Raw genomic sequence first — 24276 nt, 5'->3', positions numbered from 1 at the left:
TATTTTAGGCATTGGGGGCAGTCTTTGTTGCATATTTTTGTTTGCTTTAACACCCTTTAAAAATGAAAACTTTTGGGGGCGCCTGGGTGGCTCAGTGGGTTAAGCTTCTGCATTCGGCTCAGGTCATGGTCTCAGGGTCCTGGGATCGAGGCCCACATGGGACAGGGAGCCTGCTTTCCCCCTTTCCCTGCCTGCCTCTCTGCCTACTTGTGATCTCTCAAATAAATAAATAAATAAAATCTTAAAAAAAAAAAAAAAAAAAAGAAAAAAACTTTTCTGGGGCACCTGGCAGGCACAGTAGAGGACTCTTGATCTGGCGGTTACAAGTACAAGCCCCCTATTGGGGGTAGAGCTTACTTAAATAAATAAAGGAAAAAGTAAACTTTTCCGAGCTCACGGGCCAGGCAAACACACAAGCAAACAAATGGCTCTTTGGCTTGTGAGAATTTGCGCTTTGGGTCTAAGTCATTTTGCACAGCAACTGCAGGTAGAAAGTATTCACACCAAGTTTGAGAGGCAGGTTTTCTGGTGTGTATCTAATTTTGAATTTGTGATTGCATCTGCTTATTCTCATATTGCCCCAAAATGTTGCACCTTTTTTTTTTTTTTTTTAATTAAGATACTACTTGGAAGAAAGCACAGTAGTCCTTTTAGGTGGAGAACATGATGATTTGATAGGGGTCTATGTTGCACATAAGTCTAGTGGCCAGTAGTCTAGTACGTGTCTGTCCTGGCCAGTTGTTTCTCTTGTGATGGGAAGAGTTCAGGTCTACCCTCTTACCAACTTTGAAGTTTACCATACAGTGTTGTTACATTCCCGGGACTGATTTCTTTTCTATCTGGGATCTGTACCTTTCTTCTTCTTCTTTTTTTTTTTTTTTAAGATTTATTTATGTATTTGACAGGCAGAGATCACAAGTAGGCAGAGAGAGAGGGGGAAGCAGGCTCCCTGCTGAATGGAGAGCCCGATGCGGGGCTCAATCCCAGGACCCTGGGATCATGACCTGAGTGGAAAGCAGAGGCTTTAACCCACTGAGCCACCCGGATCTGTACCTTTCAATCCCCCCTCACCAACTTCCACCCTCCACCCACAATATTTAATCTTCAGATCCAGGAAAAGCAGAAACAGCCACCTCTTTTGACCATCTACTGTATGTCCAAACACACATGACGCATTAAGAACAGTGAGCATGGGGGTCTCAGGTGACAAAGGGACTGTGCCAAGCCCCTTCAATCCACCAGGCAGAGGCTTTTTTTTTTTTTTTAAGATTTTATTTATTTAAGAGTGAATGTGTGAGCAGGAGAGTGGAGTGAGGGGCAGAGGGAGAAGCGATCAGGCAGTGAGCCTGACGCCGCAGGACTCCATCCCAGGGACTCTGGGATCATGACCCCAGCAGAAGGCAGATGCTTAACCAACGGAGCCACCCAGGCACCGTGGAGGAGGCTTTTCATACCCACTCTACTGAGGCTCATAGAGGTGACCAGGTCGAGTCCCATGGAAAGGGGCAGAGCTGAAATTTACAGAACCTACGTCATTATACGCTGCTCTTTAGGATCTCCCCAAGCCAGGCTGGGATCTTCTCGTATGTGTTTCCTGGACAAGTTGCTGGAGTGAGCTAAGCAGGCGAGAGGAGCATTTAAGACCCCAGAGGGTCCAGCTCCTAACGGGGGAGACCAAGGAGGGTGCAAAGCTGCTCAGAGAATCCCCAACCTCCAGGAAAAAGGCAAGGTCAAGATCAAGTGTACAGGAGACCTGTCTTGCCTTCCCCCGTACCTCATCCCTCCCTCCGCCCTCCCCACTGACAACCTGGCCACCCACATCCCCCACATTTGACACACCAAGAGCCCAGAGTTTGCAAAAGACAAGCCCCTCCCACCTCCTACCTCCCCCTTTATTTTACCCCAGGACTATCAACATTACTTTTTTTTTTTTTTTAACATAAAGAAAAGCCTGCATATTGCTTTTGGAACGGGAACCGACATAACAGATGACACCCATGACAAGCAACGGTCCCGTAACGACATCACGATGACTTTGTGAGAGAATGGGAGAGAACGTTTTTAAAGCCACTAAGTTAGTGCTGACTTGTCACAAAGCAAGAGCTAACCAGTACACCCCATTCGCGGAGGGAGCCACGGAGGACTGGGTTGGGGGGCAGCCCATCTGCTGATATCCTCGGGCAAGTCGGGGATGCACACAGGAAGACAAGGGCTCAGACCCGCCTGCCAGACCCTTACTGACAGGGAGACTCCGAGGAAACGATTGGACTACTACCTGCCTCAGTTTCCCCATCCACAAAATGGGAAGCTCAGTGCTGGGACATCGGCCAGGGGCTGCGCCTGGGGGCTCAGAGCAGTGCCCGGCTCCCAGCCACACCCAATGCTGGCTTGGCGCTGTTAGGTGCGGAAAGAGATTTGCTCCCTGACAGATTAGGGGGCCTGTATGGGGAATCTCGGGGACTCATTAAAGCAAAAAAGACAAAAAAAGAAAAAGTGTTGGCGAAGCCAGATGACTTGGTGGTTCTCCCCAGGCGTCCGCGTCTGAGGACACCCGTGGTGGTCACCACTTGAGGGAGGGGCAGTGCCCTTGACATCAAGTGTGGGGCAAGGTGCCCAAGGTGGCCCCCAGAAAAGCAACTCAGCCCCAATGTCACCGGTGCTGTGGGGGAGACCCAAAGAAAACCTAAGTACCAGGTTATTCAAACGCAATCTTTGCTCCAGGTCTGGGAGAAGCTGGCCTCGGGTGATCACCCTAAGGCTAGAGGGTCACTCACAAGGGGACCAGGGAGCGGGCTGGTACATCCATGCCCCATCCCAAGCTAGAGCACAGGATGCCCATCCTCGGAAGCGTGCAAGGGACAGGAGCAGGACTCTGCCGTCAGGGTCACACTGAGAAAGGCAAGTCCCTACCCGGCAGTGTGCTCCCGGCCCTTCGTCTGTAAAGCTGCGACACCTAACCCGCAGAGCGGAGGTGATTAAGAGGGTTGGTGTGTGACACACGTGGAACAGCCGTGGGCCAGAGTGGGCACGACGGAAGGATTCGGTTGCAGCGTTTTCTAAGGAGATGTGAGCACGGCAGTGGGCACACAGCCAGGCACAGAAGGGGACGGAACTTCCGGAAATCTCCGAGCTGGGGTCTGTCCGGGGGCAACCAGGAGTTCCCTGGTCCGGGACGAGTCTCCAGGGGCGGCTCCAACAAGGCAGGCCGGCTCAGAGGCTGGGAACACCACACACCTGTCCCCGCCCAGTTCTGGAGGTCAGAAGTCTGAAATGAGCCTTACGGGGCTAAGACCAAGGTGTTGGCAGGACTGGATCCTTCTAGATGCTCAGGGTCGGGGGGATCCCGTTTCCCTGACTTCTCCCGCTTCTCCAGGCCCGAGATCCTTCCCCCATCTTCAGGGTGGAGAGAACACCCGCCCATCTCAAATCCTGACCTCTGCCTCTGTCCTCACCCTCTCCGACCCGCCCTCCAGCCTCCCGCTCATAAGGAACCTCATGATGACGGGAGGGCCCCCACCCAATCATCAGGACCATCCTGCCCCCATCTCCACAGTCCCCACCGCCACCTGAGGGACCATAGTCAACAGATCCTGGGCATCGGGACGTGGCCATCTTTGGGGGGCCACTTGCCACACCCCCTCGCCCCCATCACCTAGGAAGGTCTAGGAAAAGCAGCCGGCCTTCTGCTTCTGCCAGATGCCCCAGGACATGGCACAGGGGGCAAAGCTCAGGGTGGGGGAGATGAACCCTGGAGCCCCGCCCCAGATCTGGCCCGGTCCAGTTCACATGCTTGTGAGCAGAGCAGGGGAGGGGCCAAGAAGGCCATACAGAGACCCCTGCACTGCCCAGCTCTTGGGGAACACGTGTGAGTCAGCACGTGCGCGCGCACACACGTGCACACACACGTGCACACGGCCCACACTTAGCTGCAGGTAAAATTTATTAAGGCAATGCTGAAGCCTCCGGCTCCTACAGCCAGTCAGGCGGATCTCAGCCCCCATCTGCTCTAGGACGGGCCACAGCGGCTCTGCCTCCATCCCATGCCCCACTTCGGAGGCCAGAAGTCCCGAGCCTGTTAGTTAAAGGCTGCTATCCAGGGGTGTGATTTAGAAAAGGAGGCTGGGGTAGAAGAAATCTGTCCCCGGTTTTTTAAGAAAAAAGAAACCAGGGAGACGGAGGACCTCCTAAAAAGCATTTTTTTTTTTTTTTCTGGAAACTTCCCCGATGACCGAGGAGGTGAGGCTCAGGCCGTGCTGCCTCTGAGCGCAGGGAGGGGGAGGAAGGACGGGTCAGTTTCCCGCTTCCCAGGTGGCAGCTGAGATGGGCTGGGGGGCGAGGGGGCGGGCGCGGGCGCAGGGCTCGGGCCGGCCCCTCGGAGGGAGACTAAGTCCCTCCGCCTCCTCCTGCCCGTCCTACTTCTTCTCTTCCGGGGGTTTCTCAACGATACCCGGGGCGAAGGGTCCCACCAGCCACGTGATGGGCGTGTTCTGGGCCACGTACTCAACCATGTGGTCAAGGGCTTCTCGGGCCTTGGCCACCTGCTCCCGGCTCTGCGTCAGGATCGCGCCGGAAAGGTCCTGGAAGGAATGGATGCCCGCGAAGGTGGCCTGGAGGTCCTCCACGTGGTGGCGGGCCTGCTGCACCTGGTCCTTCACGTGGCTGGGCAGCCCCTGGATGCTGGAGCCCAGCGAGGCGCAGGTGCTCTGCAGCTGCTGTGTGACGTCGCGGAACATGGTGAGCGTCCGGGTCTCCACCTGCTGAGAAGGGGCGGCCGATAAGGACCGAGCGCGCTGGGGGCAGCTGGAGCCCAAACCGGCACCGGGAGAGGCTTCTCCCGCCGACCTCCCAGGAGCCCTTCCCTGCGGTGGTCCGGGACACCAGCTCTTCTGAGTCTGGAACCACGCGACCGAGGTACCAAAGTGGGAAAGAGGCGGAGGCATCTTTCCACAGGCGGTCAGCAGCGGCCAACCAGCACAGGCAGGTTCAACTCTGCCAGCCGTCGGGGAAACGGGAGCAGGCCCGCCAGGAGGCGTCACCTCGAGCCCACGAGGACGAGCGGGATCTAGAAGTGTTAGGTGTTGGGGAGGACCCGGGGCCCCCGGACGTGGCTGGTGGTGCGGTCACTTTGGAAGACAGCCTGGTGGTCCTTGCAACTGTCCAACCTCCGAGTTGCCAATAGTCCAGCAACTCCCCTCCTAGGAATCCCCCCACCCAAGAAAATCAGAAACACACATCCGTACAAGACTGGTTCATAAGGCACTGTCCACAGGAGGCAAAGTGGAGACCACCTGTATGTCCATCATCTGGTAAACGGGTAAAAACACATGACCCACCCACGCACGGGTGGGTCCCACAGCTGCGGGCAAGAGCGAGGCGCCCACATATGCGGCCCTGGGGACGGACCCTGAGCCCACGACGCGCAGGGAGGGAACCAGACACAGACACAAGAGTGAGTCCACTGGTGTGATAAGCCCAGAGCAGGCTCTCCACGGACAGGAAGGGCGCTCATGGGGCCAGGGGCCGGGGAGGGGAAAGTGACTACTGATGGGGGCAAGATCTCCTTTCCGGTTGTCGGGAATGTTCCAAACGGGTCACAGGGACGGTCTCACAACCCTGCAAATACACTAAAAACCACTGAATTGTACAGATGGGGGGCTTTCGAGTCTGTGAATTGTATCTCTGTAAAACTTTTTTTCTTAAGTATAAGACACTGCACTTTTTATCTCCACTTTTAAAGTTTTTCTGTTGTTTTTAAAAAAGAGGTCTGGGAGAACCTTCTAGGCAGAAGTCGTACGTGCTGCGAAGGACCGCAGTGTCCATGTGCAAATTGGGACCTTAACCTCCCTCCCCCATTCAGGGAAGAGGGCAGGCTGGGCGGCAGGACTTTGCCCGCACCTGTGACAGAGTGCTCTGAACTTGAACGTGGCGGGGAGGAGCCGACCAGAGTCAACATCCACAGCTCCTGGGGCCGCCCACAGCAGTGGGGGAAAGGGAGACGGTTTGGGGTGGTTTGGGTCTGAAGGCTAACCGTGTGCACCGATATTGGTGCTACCTGTTGGAACATCGATGTGTAACGCTGTGTGTTCGTGACAAAGGAACTCAACTTTTTTACACGGGAGTGTTAACACAGATCAGAGAATTCGCCCTTTTAAGTGTGCAATTCCGTAATTTCTCGTATATTCGCAAGGTTGTGCAAACCACCACCTCCACCTCCAGAACATTCCATCACTCCCCCCAAAGAAACCTCAACCCCACGGAGCAGGTGGCTCCTCCCCCCTCCCCCCACCTCCACAAACCCAGAGACCGAGGGACGTTCACAATGGGGTGTGAAAGTCATGTAAGGTGTTGACTCAAGGGAAGTGTCCACGAGTGACGGCAGAGGCGGTGAAGGGGCGCGGCAGGAGAGGCCAACACCTGGGACGGATGGGACGGACCACAGGACGTTAGTGAGGAGTCGTCACAAGGAGCCAGGCAGGGGAGTAGGGAGGGCTCAGTGACACCGGAATAAGGGAGAAGGTGAAAGAGATGTGGCTTAGAATTTTGGCAGGTTGAGAGACATCACTATCAAGTGTATCACAGTTCAAAAGCAACACCCACACCCAAGAGAGGAAATCTAGGTAGGCTTCCTGGAGGAGGTGCTGGTGTGTCCTGAAGGCAGTGAATGGGAGGAGAGGATACGGAAAGTATTCCACGCAGGTAAGTCCATCCAGCAGGGGCATGGAGAGGGAAGTCAGTGCCCTAAGCATCCCATGTGTCCCCCAGGCTGGTACCTCTAGTTTGGCCGGGTTCGCCTCCGTGCCCTGGAGCTCCTTCTGGTTCCAGTTGAGCCACATCTGGTGTAGTTTCTCCTGGCCCTCCACCAGCTTCTGATCGACTCCTTGCTTGACGTTTTCCATCTGGGACAGGAGAACAAGGAGAGAGAGAGAGTGAGAGCCGGACACAGGAGAGCGACTGCCTCCAGCACCTGACCAGGGCCGGCAGAGCCCCGTGCACATCCCGGGAACAGCCACAGCGCCCTCCTCCTATCCAAAATGAGCTGATCTGCGAAGGCAAGGAAGGCGGGAGGGATAATGTTCTCACAGAGGCTTTGCACGGCTACGGTTTCATCACCATCGTGCGTGCAAGAAGTGGCCAAAATGCTCTGTAGCTCCTACCGGTCTGTCTGGCACAAGGAGAACCTGACGGAATTCTTACGCCTGGGCCGGGGCCACAGGACTAACTCTGGCCAACAGAATGTCAGCAGGAAGAACACAGGCAGGACATTAAAGTGCTCCAGTGCAATGTTCTTCAGCCCTAAAAAAGAAGGGACCCGGGGCGCCTGGGTGGCCAGTGGGTTAAGCCGCTGCCTTCGGCTCAGGTCATGATCCCAGGGTCCTGGGATCGAGCCCCGAATCGGGCTCTCTGCTCAGCGGGGAGCCTGCTTCCTCCTCTCTCTCTGCCTGCTTGTGATCTCTCTCTGTCAAATAAATAAATAAAATCTTAAAAAAAAAAAAAAAGAAGGGACCCTCACCCCTGCCACCATGATGTGGAGGGACCCGGAGGACATGGGGCTCAGTAAGAGCAGAAAGACGTAGAAGGACCCATCCCACAGGATCCCACTCCCAGGAGGTCCCCAGAAGAATCCCCTCCGCACAGAGAGAAAAGGGTGGGAGCCGGGGCTGGGTCAAGGGGTGGGGGAGTCCGTGCTTCATGGGGACAGTCTCCGTGTGGGGAGATGGAATGTTCTGGAAACGGAGGGTGAGGATGATTGCATGAGTGTGAGTGTGCTTCATGCCCCACCGAGCTGTGCACTGGAAATGCTTAGGATGGCACCTTTAACGCTGTGTGTGGTTTACCCCAATGAGAAACTGACAGAGGGGTGAGCGCTGAGCGGAGGCGGCTAAGCAAAGAGGCAGGCGGCAGGAACTCAGCTCTTTCCAGAAGGGACAGAGCTCTGGGCGGGGGCAGGATGTGACAGCGGAGAGGACCTTCCCGGGTGATGGCATCCATCCCACATCTGGACTGCGGTGCTGGTTACGTGTCTGTTTCTACTTGTAAAACTCCCCAAACCCTACGCTTAAAAACGGGCGATTTGGGGGCTTTAAACGGAACTGCCACCAAAACGCATCTCACGCTCAGGGGTTCATGCTCTTGCCGCCCGCTGGTCCCTCGGACCGCAGCTGGGAGGGCCTCCGCCGGCCGGTCCCGCAGTCGTGGGCTGAACTGCATCCCCCCAATTCCTATGCTGGAGCCCTGACACACACCACCACCCCCACCACCACCCCCAAGCTGGCAGACAGTCCCTATCGCCCGGCCCCCCTCCCACCGGTCCAGGTGTGCGGGAGATGCACAGGGGTGGGGGTGGGGGCTCACCAGGCTGAGCGCCTGCGCCAGCTGCACCAGGGCCTCCTGCGCGCGCTGGCGCGTGAGCTGCAGCTTGCCCAGCGAGTGCGCGTAGGCCCGCTGGCGCAGCCGCTCCGACAGGGAGCCCAGGCGCACGAAGTAGCTCTGCTCCTGCCGCTGCTGCTGCACCGACGCGATGTCGAAGCCCTCCAGGGACGTGGCGAGGCGGGCTGCGGGGAGGAAGCACCAGAGGCCGCGTCAAGGCCGGGAGGCGGTGGCGGCAGCCCGCGCAGCTCTGGCAGCTCTGGCTCGCGGTGGGGGCGCTGAGGCGGGGCGCACACATAGGTTCGTGGCCCGCGCAGGCTTGCCCACAAGCTAGCTGCTGAGGGTTCTCCGTCCAAGGGCTGCCGCTTGCAAGCTGGGAAGCCTTGCACCAGAGTCCCCGGCCTTAGTTTTCCCCATCTGCGAGATGGGTATGCTGGGAACCGCCGTGGCCAGGATTAAGCGTGTGAGTCTGCAAACCAAGGCCCTCGGGCACATCCGCTCAGCCTCCGGTTTTGCACCACGCTGGAGCACAGCTCTGCAGATCAGTTATATACATCTACACCCGCTTTCAAACTACAGTGGTGGAGTTAGTGGCCTCTTGGCCTGTGGACACTGAAATATTCACAATCTGCTCCTTTGCAGAAAAAAGCTGGCCAGTCCTGTATTAGCACCCCGCACCTATTACATGGCCGACCTTTCACAAGGTTCTAGGTGCTTCCTCCACTCTTCTCTTTAAACCTCAACAACTCCATAAGGGAGGCACCGTTACCCCGTTTTTACAGACGAGGAAACAGGGACTTGCAGGGGAAGTGACTTCCCCAGGTCCCGCAGCCAGGCAGTGGCAAGTCAGGATTTGAAGCCAGGCCTCCTGACACCAGGTTCTTAACCCCAACACTTGCCGGGGGCAGGTCTGAGCCACATGAGAACTGTCTTAACAGCAGGTAAAGGAAGGACTATCTAGTCCAGAGAGAGCCCGTGTCATTGCAACAGGGCAGGATGGAAACTGCGCGTCCTGATTTTATCCTAGCGGGTCTGCTCCTTTCAAACTTTAACAGAGTAGGTACAAGCTTGACTTCTGTAAATAACCAGATAAGGATTTGACTCCAGACCTCCTGACTAATGCCCTAGAGCAGGGGTCTGCAGACTGCGGCCCCCAGGCCGAATGTCACCTGTCTCTATAAACAAAGTTTTATTGGCACACAATCACACCCATTCATTTACCTCTCCTCTGTGCTTCTGTGTTTACAGCAGACTTAACTAGTAGCTGCAGACTAACTGTCCCCAAAAGCCAAAAATATTTACCATCTGGTTAAGAAAACATCTGCCACTCCCTGCTCTACACCAAAGTGATTTTGCCAATAAGCCTCAGTTCCCCCTTCCCTACAACCACCAGAGTCAGAGCTGTCTGAATTGTGACATCTGGACCTCATACTGAAAAAAAGAACCCAAATGAACATTAGGTGTTTGTGTGACCAATTTATAGCAGATGGTATGGGGTCCCGTTTTCCGTAAGTGCTAAAGTTTCCTTTCTAAAAGAATCTGAAGGGCGCCTGGGTGGCTCAGTGGGTTAAGCCGCTGCCTTCAACTCAGGTCATGATCTCCCCGGTCCTGGGATTGAGTCCCGCATCGGGCTCTCTGCTCGGCAGGGAGCCTGCTTCCTCCTCTCTCTCTCTGCCTGCCTCTCTGCCTACTTGTGATCTCTCTCTGTCAAATAAATAAATAAAATCTTAAAAAAAAAAAAAAAGAATCTGAAAATGCTGATTTTGAAAAGTGTATCAAATACATACTAAGGAACATGGGGCCAGGGCACCACAGATGTGCCCCCAGTCAGGCAGGAAGAGCCTGGCTCTCTGGGAAGTAAGCTCTCCACGTAGCCACCTAGTTCTAGCTCTGCATCTCTTTTGGCCAGCCACTGTTCCAGAAACAAAAGATGGGAAGAACAAAATCCCACAGGCAGTCACTGACCTGTTGCTCAATCAAGGTAAGCCTTCAATCCGGGGATTTCAGTTGTTTCTATGAACATTACAAATTCCAGAAGAACATACTTCCAGAACATAACCCAGGGATCCCAGAACCTTTTCTGTATGCAGCCAGACAGTCTGTGTTTTGGTCTTTGCAGGCAGTTATACCGCACCTCAATGCAAAAACACTCACAGACCACATGCATGTAAATGCGTGTGGCCGTGTGCCAATAAAACTTTATTTACAAATGCAAGTGGTAGGTCAGATGCGGCCTGGAGGTAGTCTGACCAGTCAGTCGGCTGGGGAAGAGGATGCCATGGAAGAATCATTTCACGATGACATTTAAAAAGAATGAAGCTCATACGTTCCCCCCAGACACCCGTCACCCCCCAAAACCACAAGCACCCCTACGTACAATGGTTTCACCCTCACCCCACGGAAACAAGGAACCAACACAAAAGCAGGGCTGGTCAGAAGGATCTGTTCTCTGCAGTGGCCCCCCCAGCCTGGCACAGGATCTTCCTCCAAGCAGACCCTGCCTTCTCCCCCTGCCTTCAGGGGCAGAGACCCACAGCTGGTTCTGCCTGGCTTCAGCACTGACCACGGGCCAGCAGCGCCCTTCCTTTGAGAGGCTTGGGGTTGGGTTCTGGACCTTCAAAGGACAAGTGACATGCCATGCTCAAGCCACACGTCTCAGGGCTTTAAATCCCCAGCCCGCCTGAGACATCAAGTTTCTCCGGAGAGCAAAGGACCACCCCGTTCCCTGGAAGATTCCCAGGGAGAATCATGGACACTCAGAGCCAACTCGACGGGGGTCTCTGAGCAGCCAAAAGTAGTGGGACAAGAGAAAGGTCAATAAAGCGTGTGTGTGGGATTGGAATATGTCCTGTGAATCTTTGCACCCACACCCATAACCTGAACACCCACTACTGACAGTGGGCGAGGCTGGCAAACCAGCCCGTGATGCCAAAATAAATAGCCGGAGAGGAGCGCCTGGGGGCTCAGTCCTTACGTGCCTGCCTCTGGCTCCCTCCTCCCTCTCCCCCTGCTTGTGTTCCCTCTCTCGTTCTCTATCAAATAAATAAACAAAATCTTTAAATAAATAAATAACAAAATAAAGGGGGGAAGCCAGCCACCTGCCCTGCTTTTCCTCCACAACTTGCACCTGGGCTCATCCAAGCCGCCCCAGACAACTCCCTCCAAGACAATTTTCCAGCTACCGGAGACAGAAGGGGCACTCAGAGGAGCGACATCTTGTTATCCCAATCCCAGTCCAACGAGGAAGTCAAGACCGAGGCGGAGGTGCTCACCCACCACGGAACCACACGATTCCCTCTGTGCGAAGGTCCAGGGGAAGCAGGGCATTTCACCCGGGAGGGGCTGCAGGGCGGTGTCTGGGGACGCCTGTCCTGGTCACCCTGGGGGTGCTCCGGGAATCGAGGAGGTGGGGCCAGGGACGCTGCTCCACCCCCGCCCAGCACCCAGGACACCCCGACAAAGAATGGCCCAGCTCCGAATGCCCACGGTGCTGCCGTCAGGAATCCCACAATCTGATCTGTCCTGCAGCTCCTTCCAATTGTTCCAAATGTCTGGCTCCTTATCCAAACCAACCAAGTCTGGCCAAAGTCGGATGGAGTGTGGCGTCTAGTTCACACGCAGCCCCGCGGGCCCTCACGGCTGTGGGCACCAGAGTCTGCACTGCGGCGTGGCCAAAGTCCAAGAGCCACGGTACGAGAGCCAATGGTGGGCCACACAGGACACTGCTTTGTCTCAACAGTTTCATCCCCGGTTTGTCTATCTATTCCTGCCTCCACCTGGACCAGTCCCCACCACACCAGCAGGAACCCAGCGCTGGTCCCGGTCCTGCCCTCAAACCCCAGGCTGCCATCCCCTCAGAGGCCACCAGAGGGCACCAGGTCCTGGGGCCTCTGCCCACAGCCCTCCAGGACTCCCACCTCCCTGGGGTAAAACCAAGTCCTCCCCTGGATTCCCTAGGCCGTGCACGACCTGCCCTGCCCCCCTTCCCAACTCCCACTGCCCACTCTGCCTTGCTATTCCTCTAACCCACCAAGCAGGTCCTGCCCCAGGACCTTGGTATTGCCACTCCTCTCCAACCTGACATCCACGTAGCTACCTAGCTCATTCGCTTGCTGCATTTGTGGTCGTGTTACCTCCTCAGAAACATCTACCCAATCCTCTCCCCTCGAAATCTCTCCTTTAGCCTGCTTTCCTTGTATTTTATACTATGAGTTCCCGGAGGGCAGAATTCTGTCCACTGTGGTGTCCCCAGGACTTGGCCACACAGCTGATATTCAAGGAACATCCGAATGGACAAATGCATGCCTGGGGCAGGGGTGGGGGGGTGACAGAGAAGAGTCTGAATGCCTGCTGAGTGCCAGGCCCCATTCTAGACGTGGCACACAGCAGCGACCAAGACAGTGCGCAGCTGCTTTGTGGGGCTGATGACGAGTGCTGGAGAGAAAAAACAGAGCCCAGCCAGGAGGGGACGGGGGCAGGCCTCAAGACACAGTCTGGACAAGGGAAGGGGCGATCTGAGCTTCACTGGGGAGGTGGCAACTGAGCAGAGCTGGAGGTGGAAGGGTGTCTAGGGGAAGAATGCTCCCAGTGGAGGGGAACAGCTGGTGCAAAGGCCCTGGGGTGGGAGCATGGTCAGGATCAGCAACGAGTCAGTGTGGCTGGAGCAGAATGAAGAAGGGGAGGTAGATAAGTGCATAGGGGGGGTTGGCGGGGAGGACTTGGGTTTCTACCCAACAGGAGGTGGGAGACCCCAAGGGCTGTGGGCAGGAGGACAGAACCAGGCTCTGGTGCTCACAGGGGCCCTCTAGTGGTTGCTTCAAGGAGAACAGACATTGGGGGCCAGGGAGGAGGCCACTGCACTCACTGGTCCAGGGGGCACTGACAAGGGGCTACAGCAAATCTGAGGGAGAGGTGGCAGGGTTGAGATGGCACAGAGGGACAGACCCCAGCTGGGTGTGTGTTGGGGGGAGGTCTGGCAGGGGCGGAGGCGTCCAGGCACAAGGGCTGCACTTACCCAGCTCAGCATCCGTCATGGGCAGGTGGTTGTCCACCCACTCCTCCGACTTGCCCAGCACCGTGTCCACCCCGCTCAGCACCATCTGGCCCACACGGGAGCCCATGACCGACTGGACGCCGCTGGTCACCACGGACTTGGTCGCATCCACACCAGTCTGCACAGCACCCCGGGTCACGTCAACCGCCCCCGTCACTCGCGTGGCCACTGTGTCCTTGGCGCTGGACACGGCTTCTCGGGCCCCCGACACCTTGGATGAGACGAGCTCCTTGGTGTCGGCTAGAACCTACAACAGAGGCAGCGTCAGCATCTCTGTCCTCTCTGAGGACCCCCACCTCTGCACCCCAGCCTCCAAGGACCCCAAAAGGAGGAGTTCCAGTTTCTGGGTGACTCCCAAGGGTCAACATGCGACCCAGCAGTGAAGACATTGAGCTCTGGAGCCTGGGGTGAATCCTGGTTTGCTAGGTCCTGGCTGTGTGGCCTCAGGCAACTCACTCTACCTCTCTGTGCTTCCATTTCTTTACCCACAGTGTTACAGGGGACTGTGCATTGGACCCTGATCCCCAGGACCACAGAATGTGATTATCTGAAGAGAAGGTCTTCAGAGAGAGACTAGGACACAGAGGGGAGGCCAGGCAAGGCCGGGAGTCTGGGAGTGAAGCAGGGGCCTCCAGAGGAAGCAGCTACCCTTCTGGAACTTCTGGCCTCTGGGATGGGGGAACAGGAAGTTCCTGGGTCAGCAGCTCAGGAGACGGGCACGATGGGTTAGATCAGTGCTTGGCTCAAGGGCTCCATCGTGGGGCAGAAGAGACTAAGACAGCCCCGGAGGTGACGGCCCCGTCCCGCGCAGAGAACCATAATCCTGGTGGGAGGGACCATCTGGGGACCAACTCCCTTAGGACAGTGGCTCTCATCTAGGGTGATTCTGCCCCCAGGGGATGCTGGGCAGTGTCTGGGGACACACATGGGGGCGAAGAGGTAGGCGGGGAGCCCCTGCCATTGAGGGGACAGGGCAGGGATGCTGCTCTGCCCCCCAGAGAACCCGGGCAGAGGCACCCCGAGCAAAAGCAAAGCAACACAGAGGATGCAAGCCGGTGTCTAAAATTTGGCTCCGTAAACTCCCAGCAGAACACAGTAACCACCTTCAACTCCGCATGGCAAATGGGGCTCTATGCCCCAAAAGGTCACGGCGCTTGTGGATTTATTCCTGCTTGCGTTAAAACGGTAAAAACCAACACTCCATAGGAGACGGGCGCTGCTCTGAGCCTTCAGAGGATGGACCCGCTTCTGCCCTATAAAGCCCTAAGAGGAAGGCACGTACCCATTCCTCGGACAAGAAACTGAGGCTGGGGGGGCTAAGCAGCTGTCTCGGCAAGGGGTGTCTGGGCCCAAAGGCAGAACCTGGATGTTAACCTGGTACTTTGACTCCACTGCCCCTGACCTGGGTTAGCAGCAGCGTAGTCACAGGGTTGGTAACCTTCTCTGGAGATGGGCCACGTAGGAAAGAGTTTAGCTGGGCAGGCTGGCCACCTCCGTGTCAATGACTTAACTCTGCCCCTTGTAGAGTAAAAGCCGCTCTGAACATCGAAATGCATGGGTGTGTCCACGTGTGATGAAAACTGTATTTAGCACAGCAGGTGCTGGGCCGGACCTGCCGCCCGAGAATGGCCCTGGGATCGCAGAAGAGGCTGCCACACACAGTGGGTGTTCGCGGACCCGCACCTGAGGCTCCAGTCTTAAGCCTCTGAGCAGACCGCCAGGCGGACAGCTCTCCGCAAAGCCCAAAACCACACCACCACCCCCATTCCCACCCTTCTCGGGGGGCAGCTGGCACCCCTCGGAACACCTAGACCTCCCGTGTCCACGGGAATTCGTTTCCTCGGGGTGGAAAAGGTGGCCACTGGGGCTGTCCCCCAGCTGACCACACCACACATCTGGCAGAACCGGGGAGCACTGCCTCCTCCTGGGGTGACCCTGGGGCGGAGGTGACATCACAGGAGTCCAGAGAGCACAGCGCCTCTGAGCTGGGAGCAGCTCTGCCAGACGACCTCGGAGAGCTTCACCCCAGCTCATCCCTTCTATAAACAGAAGGAATGCTGGCCTCGTGGGGTGGCAACAACAGGACATGAGAAATTCTCGCAAGCGCCCGGCTCCAAGGAGCTGACTCTGCAGGGAAGCTTCTCCAGCCTTCTGTGAACTGGGCAGTTTCCACCTTCCAAGCCCACCGAGCCTCTTCATGGCCTTTGCTGGGGAGACCCCGGTCCCCGCTGCACCAAGTCCTGCAGGAGCAGGTGGGGTCGGCCTCTGGGGGACGTGGTGTAGGGCAGTCTCCGGCCGACAGGAGGCGCCCACTATCCGGGGCGGGGGTGGGGGGGCCTGGGGACAGAGCCCGGGAGAATCAGGGCAGCCGCACCACTGAATTCTGGTGGGAGACAGCCGGACACGAAGAGCGTTGGCCATGTGTCCCACGAGGCGAACGTGGAGATTAAGCATCTACTGTGCCCCACGCTAGATGGTGGGCCCCAGCCAGCCACCAAGCAGCCTGGCCCTCCCCCACTCGGGAGGACAAACACGCAGTTAAAAAGCCCTGGGGTGGCAGGGAGCCCCACAGGCCCACACAACTGGGACACCCCCGTTCAGCCCACCTCTCAGCGCGACTCACAAGCCCCACAGGGTGGAAGCAATCCGCTGACAGGTGCGAGGGAAAAAACAAGGTCCATCCACACTCCGGAATATTGTTCAGCCTCAGAAAGGAAGGGACCCTGCCACCTGCCACCATGTGGAGGGGCCCTAAGGACACGCCTCAGCGAGCAGAGCCAGACCCAGAAGGACCCGTCCCGCAGGACCCCACTCCCAGGAGGTCCCCAGAGGAGTCCCGTCCATGCAGACAGTGAGGAGAGGGTGGGAGCCGGGGCTGGGGCTGAGGGTGGGGAGTCCGTGCTTCATGGGGACAGAGTCTCCGTGTGGGGAGATGGAAAGTTCTGGAGACGGAGGTTGGGGGTGGCTGCAGGACGGTGTGAGCGGGCTTCATGCCACAGAGCTGTGCAATTAGAGACAATTAAAGACCATTTTTCTGTTCTAAGAGGATTCATGTAACTGGTGCACAAATGTCCAGCGATATTCAAACAGCCCCGAAATAGGGACAACCTAAACGCCCATCAGCAGATGAACAGATACACACAACGTGTCCCCCATGCACAGGACTGTCACTCGGCTGCGGACAGGCACTCCCCCTGGAGACGGACCCCGAGCCCACAATGCTCAGGGAGGGCTGTGAGTCCACGCATGTGACACGCCCAGAACAGGCCCCTCCATGGACGGGAAGGAGATGGTGGTTGCCAGGAGCATTTGGCAGGAAAAAGATTAACAGCTAAGGGATATGGGGTTTCTTTTGGGGTGACGAAATGTTCTAAAACGGGTGGTGATGGTTACACAACATGAATATACTAGAACCATTGAGTTGTAGACTTTCAATGAGCTCATTGTGTGGTATGTGACTCACGGCTCAGGGAAGCTATCCATGGCATGCTAGAGAGATGCTGGCCACAGGCCACGGGCTGCTATTTAAAATTGCCAACTGAATTCCTCAGTGACACCAGCCACACTCTGAGTGCTCCGTAGCCACATATACCTGGCGGTTTCCATACTGAACGGTGCGGAGAAAGAACATAGACATCGGAGACAGTTCTCAACAGAGCTGAGCTAGAAGGACCTTCTTTAAGAGGGAAGGGAAGCCCGCTGAAGAGGTAGGATTTGAACAGAGACCTGAAAGTCTGGTTCATGAAAGAGGAAGTGCACATGCAAAGGGCCTGGGATGGGACTGGGGCAGAAGCATTTACTGTATTTGCTTCCCCAGGCCTCCCCTGAATCAAAGTTCCACAAGGCAGGCACTCTGTTTCTAGATGTGTGTCCTGTCCACCTGGGTACGGATGTTCCTGAACAGAGTGCAGAGGCTGGTGGGGTTGGAAGCGGAACAGACACACGGGGGTTTTGAAGAGATCTGGCTGGGGTTTCGATCACTCCTCTAGCGGCCCAGTGGGGAGTAGATTCAAGGTGGGGGTGGGGACAGACTGAAGAAGGGTCAGGGAGGAGCGGTCACATGTGTCTAATCTATGAGAGGAGGAGCCCAGGAGGCCCCCCACCCCCGCGGAGCCTCCGTCCCCCACCGGCTCCTGATGGCGGAGCTCAGTTACCTTCTCCGTGTGCTGCTGCAGGATGGGCAGGTTCTCCTCCAGCTTGTCCAGACCCCTGTGGGCGTATTCACTGGCTGATGCGACTACACGCGACAGGACAGGAATCGGCAGTCACTGCATGTGTGCACCCGTCGGGGCCCGGAAGGCCGGAGGGTGCTGCTTTGGGGGAACAGGGCCAGGGGTGGGGCAGACACCCCCCCACCCCCCTCCGAACAGCCAAGGAGGTAGGTCCCAGGCTCCCTGGGGCGTCACTCACTCTGTGGCTCCAGCCTGGAGAGGATGGGCTGGGCCGCCGCAGTGAGGGTCTTCACGCCCCTCTCGGCCGCGTCACACACAGTCTTGACGTGGGGGTGGCTCTCCTTGGTGGAGGTGTAGGCGGCCGACACGATGTTGCAGGTGGAGCTGATGAGGGGCATGGTGGTCACGCGGTCCACCACGCTGGGCTGTGGGGACAAGCGGCTCAGCGGGCTGGGCCTGGGGCTCCGGGCGGGGTGGGGGTGGGGCGCCACTGTCGATTTCACTCCCGGCCAGGCCACGCCTCAGCTCAGGCTTGCCCTGCATCCCCAGTGGTTGCACAAGCCACTGCTTCGAGGTTGCCCCATGGGCGCGTCCTCTACCCTAGCCTTGCCTCTCCTCTGTCTGAACGCGTACTTGACCCCCATCGCGTGCCACGCGGAGCCAAGAGCCCGGCTCTCACGGGGCTCCGGGTCTACCCCCGGGGTCGACAAGCTACAGCTCACCGGGCCCACACCTGATCTTCTTATCCTTGTCCGGTTTTTCCTAACAGCTGAATCGAGTTCACAGATCATTAATGCCACCATTTGATAACACACGGTTCCAAGGTTTTTAGTATTTTCATTAGGTTGTACAATGGCTGTGGCTAACTCTAGAACTTTGCCATCACTCCAAGAAAATGGTCTCTCCTTGTTCTCCTCGCCCCCAGCCCCCTTCCTGTCCGAGGAGGAGCCTGTTCTGGGCGTGTCACACACATGGACTCACACCCCGTGTGGCCTTCTGTGTCTGGTTCTCTCCCTGAACGTCGTGGGCTCGGGGTCCATGCCCGGGCCAGCGCCTATCAGTGTTTAATTTTTTTTTAACTGTGGTAAACTACATATAAAACTTACCGTCTTAACCATTTTCAGTGCAGAGCTCAGCAGCATGAAGCACACTCACGCTGTCCTAGAGCCACCCCCACTCTGTCTCCCAGAACTTTCCATCTCCCCAAACTGAGACTCTGTCCCCATGAAGCACACTCTCCAACCCCTGCACCAGCCTTGGCTCCCACTATCTCCTGTCTGTGTGGACAGGACTCCTCTGGGGACCTCCTGGGAGTGGGGTCCTGCGGGATGTGTCCTTCTGGGTCTGGCTGCTCTCCCTCAGCTCAGTGTCCCCGGGGGTCCCTCCATATCGTGGAAGAGGTCAGTGCTTTATTCCTTTATGGGGCTAATATTCCACTGCTGGCTGGTTCTACAAATAAAGCTTTAATACTACACGGCCACTCCTGTTCATTGATACTGTAAGAGCGGAATAGAGTCAAGACAGCCCTTCTGAGGCTCAGTTTCCCCACCCATCACATGGGGAATCATGCCTGTCCAGTAGGAATCGCAGAGATCACTCGTGGGAAGGTGCTGGCAGAAGCCTCAACTCACAGGGGATGTGTGGACAGCTTGTGTGTGACCTCACTCAATCGGCAGCCCTTGGAGATAGGGAGTGTTCACCCATTTTATGGAAGGGTTAACTGAGGCATGGAAAGAGTAAGTCACCTACAGTCACGAACTTGAGATGGACTCAGGCCAGCTGCCTGGCCTTTACCCCTGGCCCGAGGCCTCACAGGGGTTAGTCCGATGTCTCCCCTCCAATCCAGCAAGCCCACTTTCAGGCATCTAACCTGGGACAGGAAACACATGTCCACACAAAAGGTGCACATGAATGTTCCCGCAGCCTCGTTCTGAGTGGCCAGAAGTGGAGACAGCCCAGATGTCCATCGCTGGGTGAGCGGATTAGAGAACAGGTGGTTCTAAGTATGTTTTTAAAAATCCATAGCCTCGGGCACCTGGGTGGCTCAGTGGGTTAAGCCTTCTGCTTGGGTCATGATCTCAGGGTCCTGGGATCCAGCCCCTCATCAGGCTCTCTGCTCAGCAGGGAGCCTGCTTCCCCCCCTCTCTATCTGCCTCCCTCTCTGCCTACTTGTGATCTGTCAAATAAGTAAATCTTCAAAAAAAAAAAAGTAAGGTTTTTTTTTGGTTGTGTGTTATTTTACCACAATTTTAAGAAAGGAATGAAGCACTGACACCCGCTACAAGGCAGATAAACCCCCAAAACATGCTCATTGAGAGAAGCCAGGCACAAAGAGGTCTCAGCTGGCCGGATTCCATTCGAAATGTCCAGAACAGGCAACCCCACGGAGCCAGACAGCCGATGCACCGTTGCTGGGGAGGAGGAGGACCGAGGAGGGAGTGCTGACGGGGCGGGGTCTCTTTGGAGGGAGGAATGTCCTAACAGTGTTTGGTGCTGATGGCTGTGGAACTTGGTAGTTGACGAAAAACCCCGAGGCAGGACCCTTCCCAAGGTCATGTCATTTATCATATGCAAATGACATGTTCGTCGTGTTATTTATGAATTATACATAGTTGTTCGGAAGCTGTGAAGGGGGCAGATAACGGGGGGCTGATTTCCTAGGATGACGCTCCAAGCACCTGCGGACAGGACAGCAGTGGGGGCGGGAGGCCGGCGGCAGTTTCCGAACGGACCCCAGATCTCCCCCAGAGCCTTCGGGATTCCCCGTTCTGTCCCTGCCCCCACCTGTCCGGGGTCTGTGTGATGGCTTGCCCTCAGCCGCAGAAAGAGATCTGTTGCCCACCCCCACCCACATGCTGCCAGCAGCTCCCCGCCACCCTGGTGTGGGGAGCCTCACCCCACGGGTCCCTGCCTTCCCTCACCTGCTGGACCGGTTCTTCTCCTGTCGCCTGGGTGGTGGCGGTGGCTTCTGTCCCGTTGGTAGACATGGTTCTGTGAAGCAGGCCCTGGGGTGCACAGATGGGCTGTGAGGGTACCGTCCCTCCCTCCAGGAGGAAGTGCAAGTTCACGGCTGCCCTCTGACCCCTCCCCTATTTCACAGAGCCCGCCCCCCCAACATTCTTGATCACCTGTGAGCCCCCATGCGGGGCCAGGTGGGGCAGGGAGTCTGGGGCCCTAACCAGCACTCAGGCGCTGCTGATGAAGCGGATTTCGGAGCCACGCCTCCAGGGTCAACTCCAAGGGCTTCACAGGGTCAGTACTTCGGGGAGACACCTGTGGCCCAACACCTCCACGGACAGCCATTTGCCCGTGGCTACCTGCTCTCAAGAGCCATCGTCCCTGTGACCTGGAAACCTTGAGGGGATGATCCCACACCTGTACTGTCATGTGGGCAGAGGCGTGGGCCCCTGTGTCAGCCACAACCAGAGCATGGAAACAACCTGGTTCCCCCGAAGGAGGGCCTAGAGAAAACAAGGATCCATCCCAGTGCAGTGGCCACGGCGTAGAGACCTACAGGTCACTGGCTGGACCGGGATACTCTGAGACGAATACCGCACACAGGGCGAAAACCTGTGCTTTGTTTGCCCAGGATCTTTAGACATAGGAAACTGTTAACAGTGGCCACCTTTCAGGGCAGATCAGGTGGACAGGACAAAGCCTCTGACTTCTGAGCCAGGCAGATAGTATTATCGGTTCAAAAAAAAAAAAAAAAAAAAAAAAGGTTAAGCATTAAAAACAAAACACCCCACAAACTGCTTAAGAAAACCCTATGGCAGACCTATCAGGTGAGACTCAGGAGGGAAGGCAGGATAAGGGAGGCTCCCAGGAGAGGCTCATGCTCTCGTTTGCAAGGTACTAAAGGAAACACCGCAGGTGTGTCCCATTTTCCTGGACAGGTGGGAGGACACGGGTAAACCCTCATCAGACTACAGACCGCAGGAGTCCAAGCTCCGCCCGTGGTGTACCCTGTTGAGCAAGGAACCTCCCCTTCCCTGGCCTCAGCCCTCTCACCTGCACAAAAGAGCTAAAGGTAGAACCTGCCTTCAGGGCTGGTTCCTCTGGTAATTCTGGGATGAGCCTGTTGTGAACCCCTGACCTTGATTCTGAACATTTCATTCTAGAGGAAGGGGGCCCATCCTCCTGGCTGCCATGTTGCCCTGTCTCCCAAAGCCAGCAAACTGAGGTTTTGAGAGCACCAGTGCTGGAGTCCAAACCGGTTCTAACCCCAGCTTTGCAACTCAGTACCCAGCGGGATTCGGGAAAGCAGCACCCACTCTCAGAGCCTTGCTTGCCCCATCTGTAAAAATGGGGATATGTATTTCTAGCTCAGAGTCCCTACAGACTGGCAGAGCGACACGTTGTCCTTAGCTCAGTACCTAGCACATAGTAGGTGTTCAATAAACAGAACCATTTCACACACAGGTGAAGCGACCCAGGAATGAGCTTCTGCTTGGTACTGAGTTCCCCAAGCTGGGAAGCGGAGCAAGTCGGCACACTGGCCCCTGGTTATCTTCAGGAGTCCAGTTATTCCCCTCACCCCTCCCTGGGCATCTTGGAGGCCCATTCTCCCATCCCCTTGGCCCATCAATTCCTCCTAGAGCCGGTTTAGCCAAGGGCCGCCACTACAGATGTCAGCATCCCATTAAAGTCCTTGGAGTCTGCGAGCTGCCTGAACTTGGTTCCAGCGGCCACAGGGAGAGCTAGCTGGAGCCGGTTGCGGTCACGCAGGCGCCCAGCGGCAGCCGGGATCCAACTTCCAAAGTTCCCAGAGACCAAGGTCCCAGGCCCGGCAGTTCCAGCAATCCTGACCAAGGTCCCAAGGTCTCAGATAAGGGGCAGCAGGCCTTCCCAGCCACCCAGAGCAATCCTCTAGCCACACCCACCTAAAGGAAGAGGGCGGGGTCTGCCCGCAACCTCCCCAGAGTCAGCTGAGCCCACCAGAAACTCGGGCGGGGGGAGGAGCTAAGTCCCGCGGGCGGCAAACCCATTTGCCGAGGAGGGGTCCTTGCGAGGCAGAAAGCCCCCTGATTGGGGGGCAGGGGCGCCCGGGGGACCCAGGAGGGCCGATTTCCTCTGCAGGATAGGCTGCGGCTCGCCTCCAAACTGCGTTAGCAAAGCAAGCCGACTTTTCAGGGAGGCTGTGTTTTAGGAGGGGGGTTTACCCCCCTCTTCATACTGCCACTTTTGGGGGGCTCTTTCACGCGCCCCCGCCCCGCCTCCAACGAATGTCTCAGAAACTGAAAAGAGAAAGTTTGGAAGTTTGACTCTGCTCCAGAAATAGGTCTTTTTTCTTTTGTTTTGGTTTTGAGGGGGCGTTAGGGGAAGAGACGGGAAAGCTCAACCCAGGCTGGAGACCCCTCCCCAGACCGCAGAGCCCCAAGGAAGGGTCTCCCCTCCGTCTTCTTCCTCTGGGACGCCCCGGGGCCCGGCGGACCTCGCCCCCCACCGCAATCAGGCCCCCTCCTCTTACCGCGGTCAGCGGCACGAACACAGTTCGACGGGCAGCTCTGAAACCGTCTGGGGCAGGCCCCGGGGAGGCCTTTATACCCAGGGGGGCGGGCGCTCGGGAAGGACGGGCCGGAGGACCAATCGTATCGGGAGGCTGCCCGCCGCCGGGCCACGCCCCCGCTCCGTCTGGGACGTTGGGCCACAAGTGAAGTCCGGGAAGGGCCAGCCTTTTGCGGATGGCGTTTGCGGGCCGCGCGGTACCCCGCGCCGGGGGACCCCTATAAGACGCCTGATCCAGCCAAGGGCGCCCCCTCCCGACCTAGGGGTCCTATGAACTCGGCCCAGGGAGGTGCTATCCTAGTTCTAGGGTCCTCCAGTTCCCCTTTTCTCCAGAGGTAGTGACAGATCGTTGCCCCGCTGCGCGTGAGGAGCCACGCCCCAACCCCGGGCGGGAAGGTGATGGAGCAGAGCTCGACCCAGCAGTATGAGCAGCCTTCGCCGCAGCAGTTAACAGATACGGAGTGCCTTCCTCCCGCCCTGACCTGCGTGGCACCGTTTAATCCAAAACTGTTCCTGTCTCATCCCCACTTTACAGATGGGGAAACTGAGGCCCAGAGCCGGTCAGCCTAGGGCAGTGCTGGGGTCAACTCCTGGATCTCTGACTCCTGGATCAACCCCTTCCTGAAGCAGCAACCGCTTGGATTCCACCCCTTCCGCCATCCTTTATCCTTTGAGTCTATAAAATGAAGTCTCAAACTCAGACGCCCCGGGGGGGGGGGGGGCAGAAGGAAGCAAATGCTTCCTCCAAAGTGTTGGCAGCATGGCAGAGGTTGCCCTGTGGAAGACCCACCCAGAGAGATTGCCACATCCACTGGGATTCTAGACTAAAGAAAGTGCCCTGCTTTTTAGAAAACCACTGGACCAAATAAAACCCAACCGGGGCCATATTCAGCTCAGAAGCCACCAGTGTGCCACTTCTGCTAAATTAGGTGGGGCGGGGTGGGACAAGGTCTCTGAAACTTCCAGAAAGAACATGGAAGAAAAGCTGGTGTCTGTCTGTGACTGAGTGCATTTTTTGGACAGTGGTTACAGTCGCCCCATACAGTCGAGCTTTCTGCCATGATGGGGAGGCTCCAGAACCCCAGCACCGCTCAGTATGGTGCCCACGGGCCCCACATAGCTTTTGCTCATCAAGAAACTGAATATTCACATCCTGAATATTCATATCCAAGCAGC

At 56.8% G+C, this 24276-nt stretch overlaps 1 protein-coding gene across 2 annotated transcripts; it reads right to left on the bottom strand.

The window, feature by feature from the left end:
• Nucleotides 1–3922: 3922 nt before the first annotated feature.
• On the bottom strand, nt 3923–23170 carry PLIN3 (perilipin 3). 2 transcript variants are annotated; one of them, XM_004771483.3, is made up of 8 exons: nt 23063–23170; nt 20514–20597; nt 17831–18017; nt 17575–17657; nt 13382–13667; nt 8353–8552; nt 6771–6896; nt 3923–4757 (listed from the first exon to the last, which is right to left on the bottom strand). In XM_004771483.3, exons 2-8 carry the CDS (start codon nt 20577–20579, stop codon nt 4413–4415), a joined length of 1293 nt encoding a protein of 430 aa, XP_004771540.1. In that variant the 5' UTR covers nt 20580–20597; nt 23063–23170; the 3' UTR covers nt 3923–4412. The 2 variants fall into 2 exon arrangements, with proteins under 2 accessions (XP_004771540.1, XP_004771541.1); XM_004771484.3 differs by having other exon boundaries at nt 3923–4754.
• Between the last annotated feature and the right edge of the window lie 1106 nt (nt 23171–24276).

The sequence above is a fragment of the Mustela putorius genome, unplaced genomic scaffold (assembly GCF_011764305.1).
Source record: "Mustela putorius furo isolate JIRA1106 unplaced genomic scaffold, ASM1176430v1.1 tig00000095_pilon_pilon_pilon, whole genome shotgun sequence".
Taxonomy (NCBI): domain Eukaryota; kingdom Metazoa; phylum Chordata; class Mammalia; order Carnivora; family Mustelidae; genus Mustela; species Mustela putorius.
Note: the sequence above shows the minus strand (reverse complement) of the source record. Positions and strands in the feature narration are given on the sequence as shown.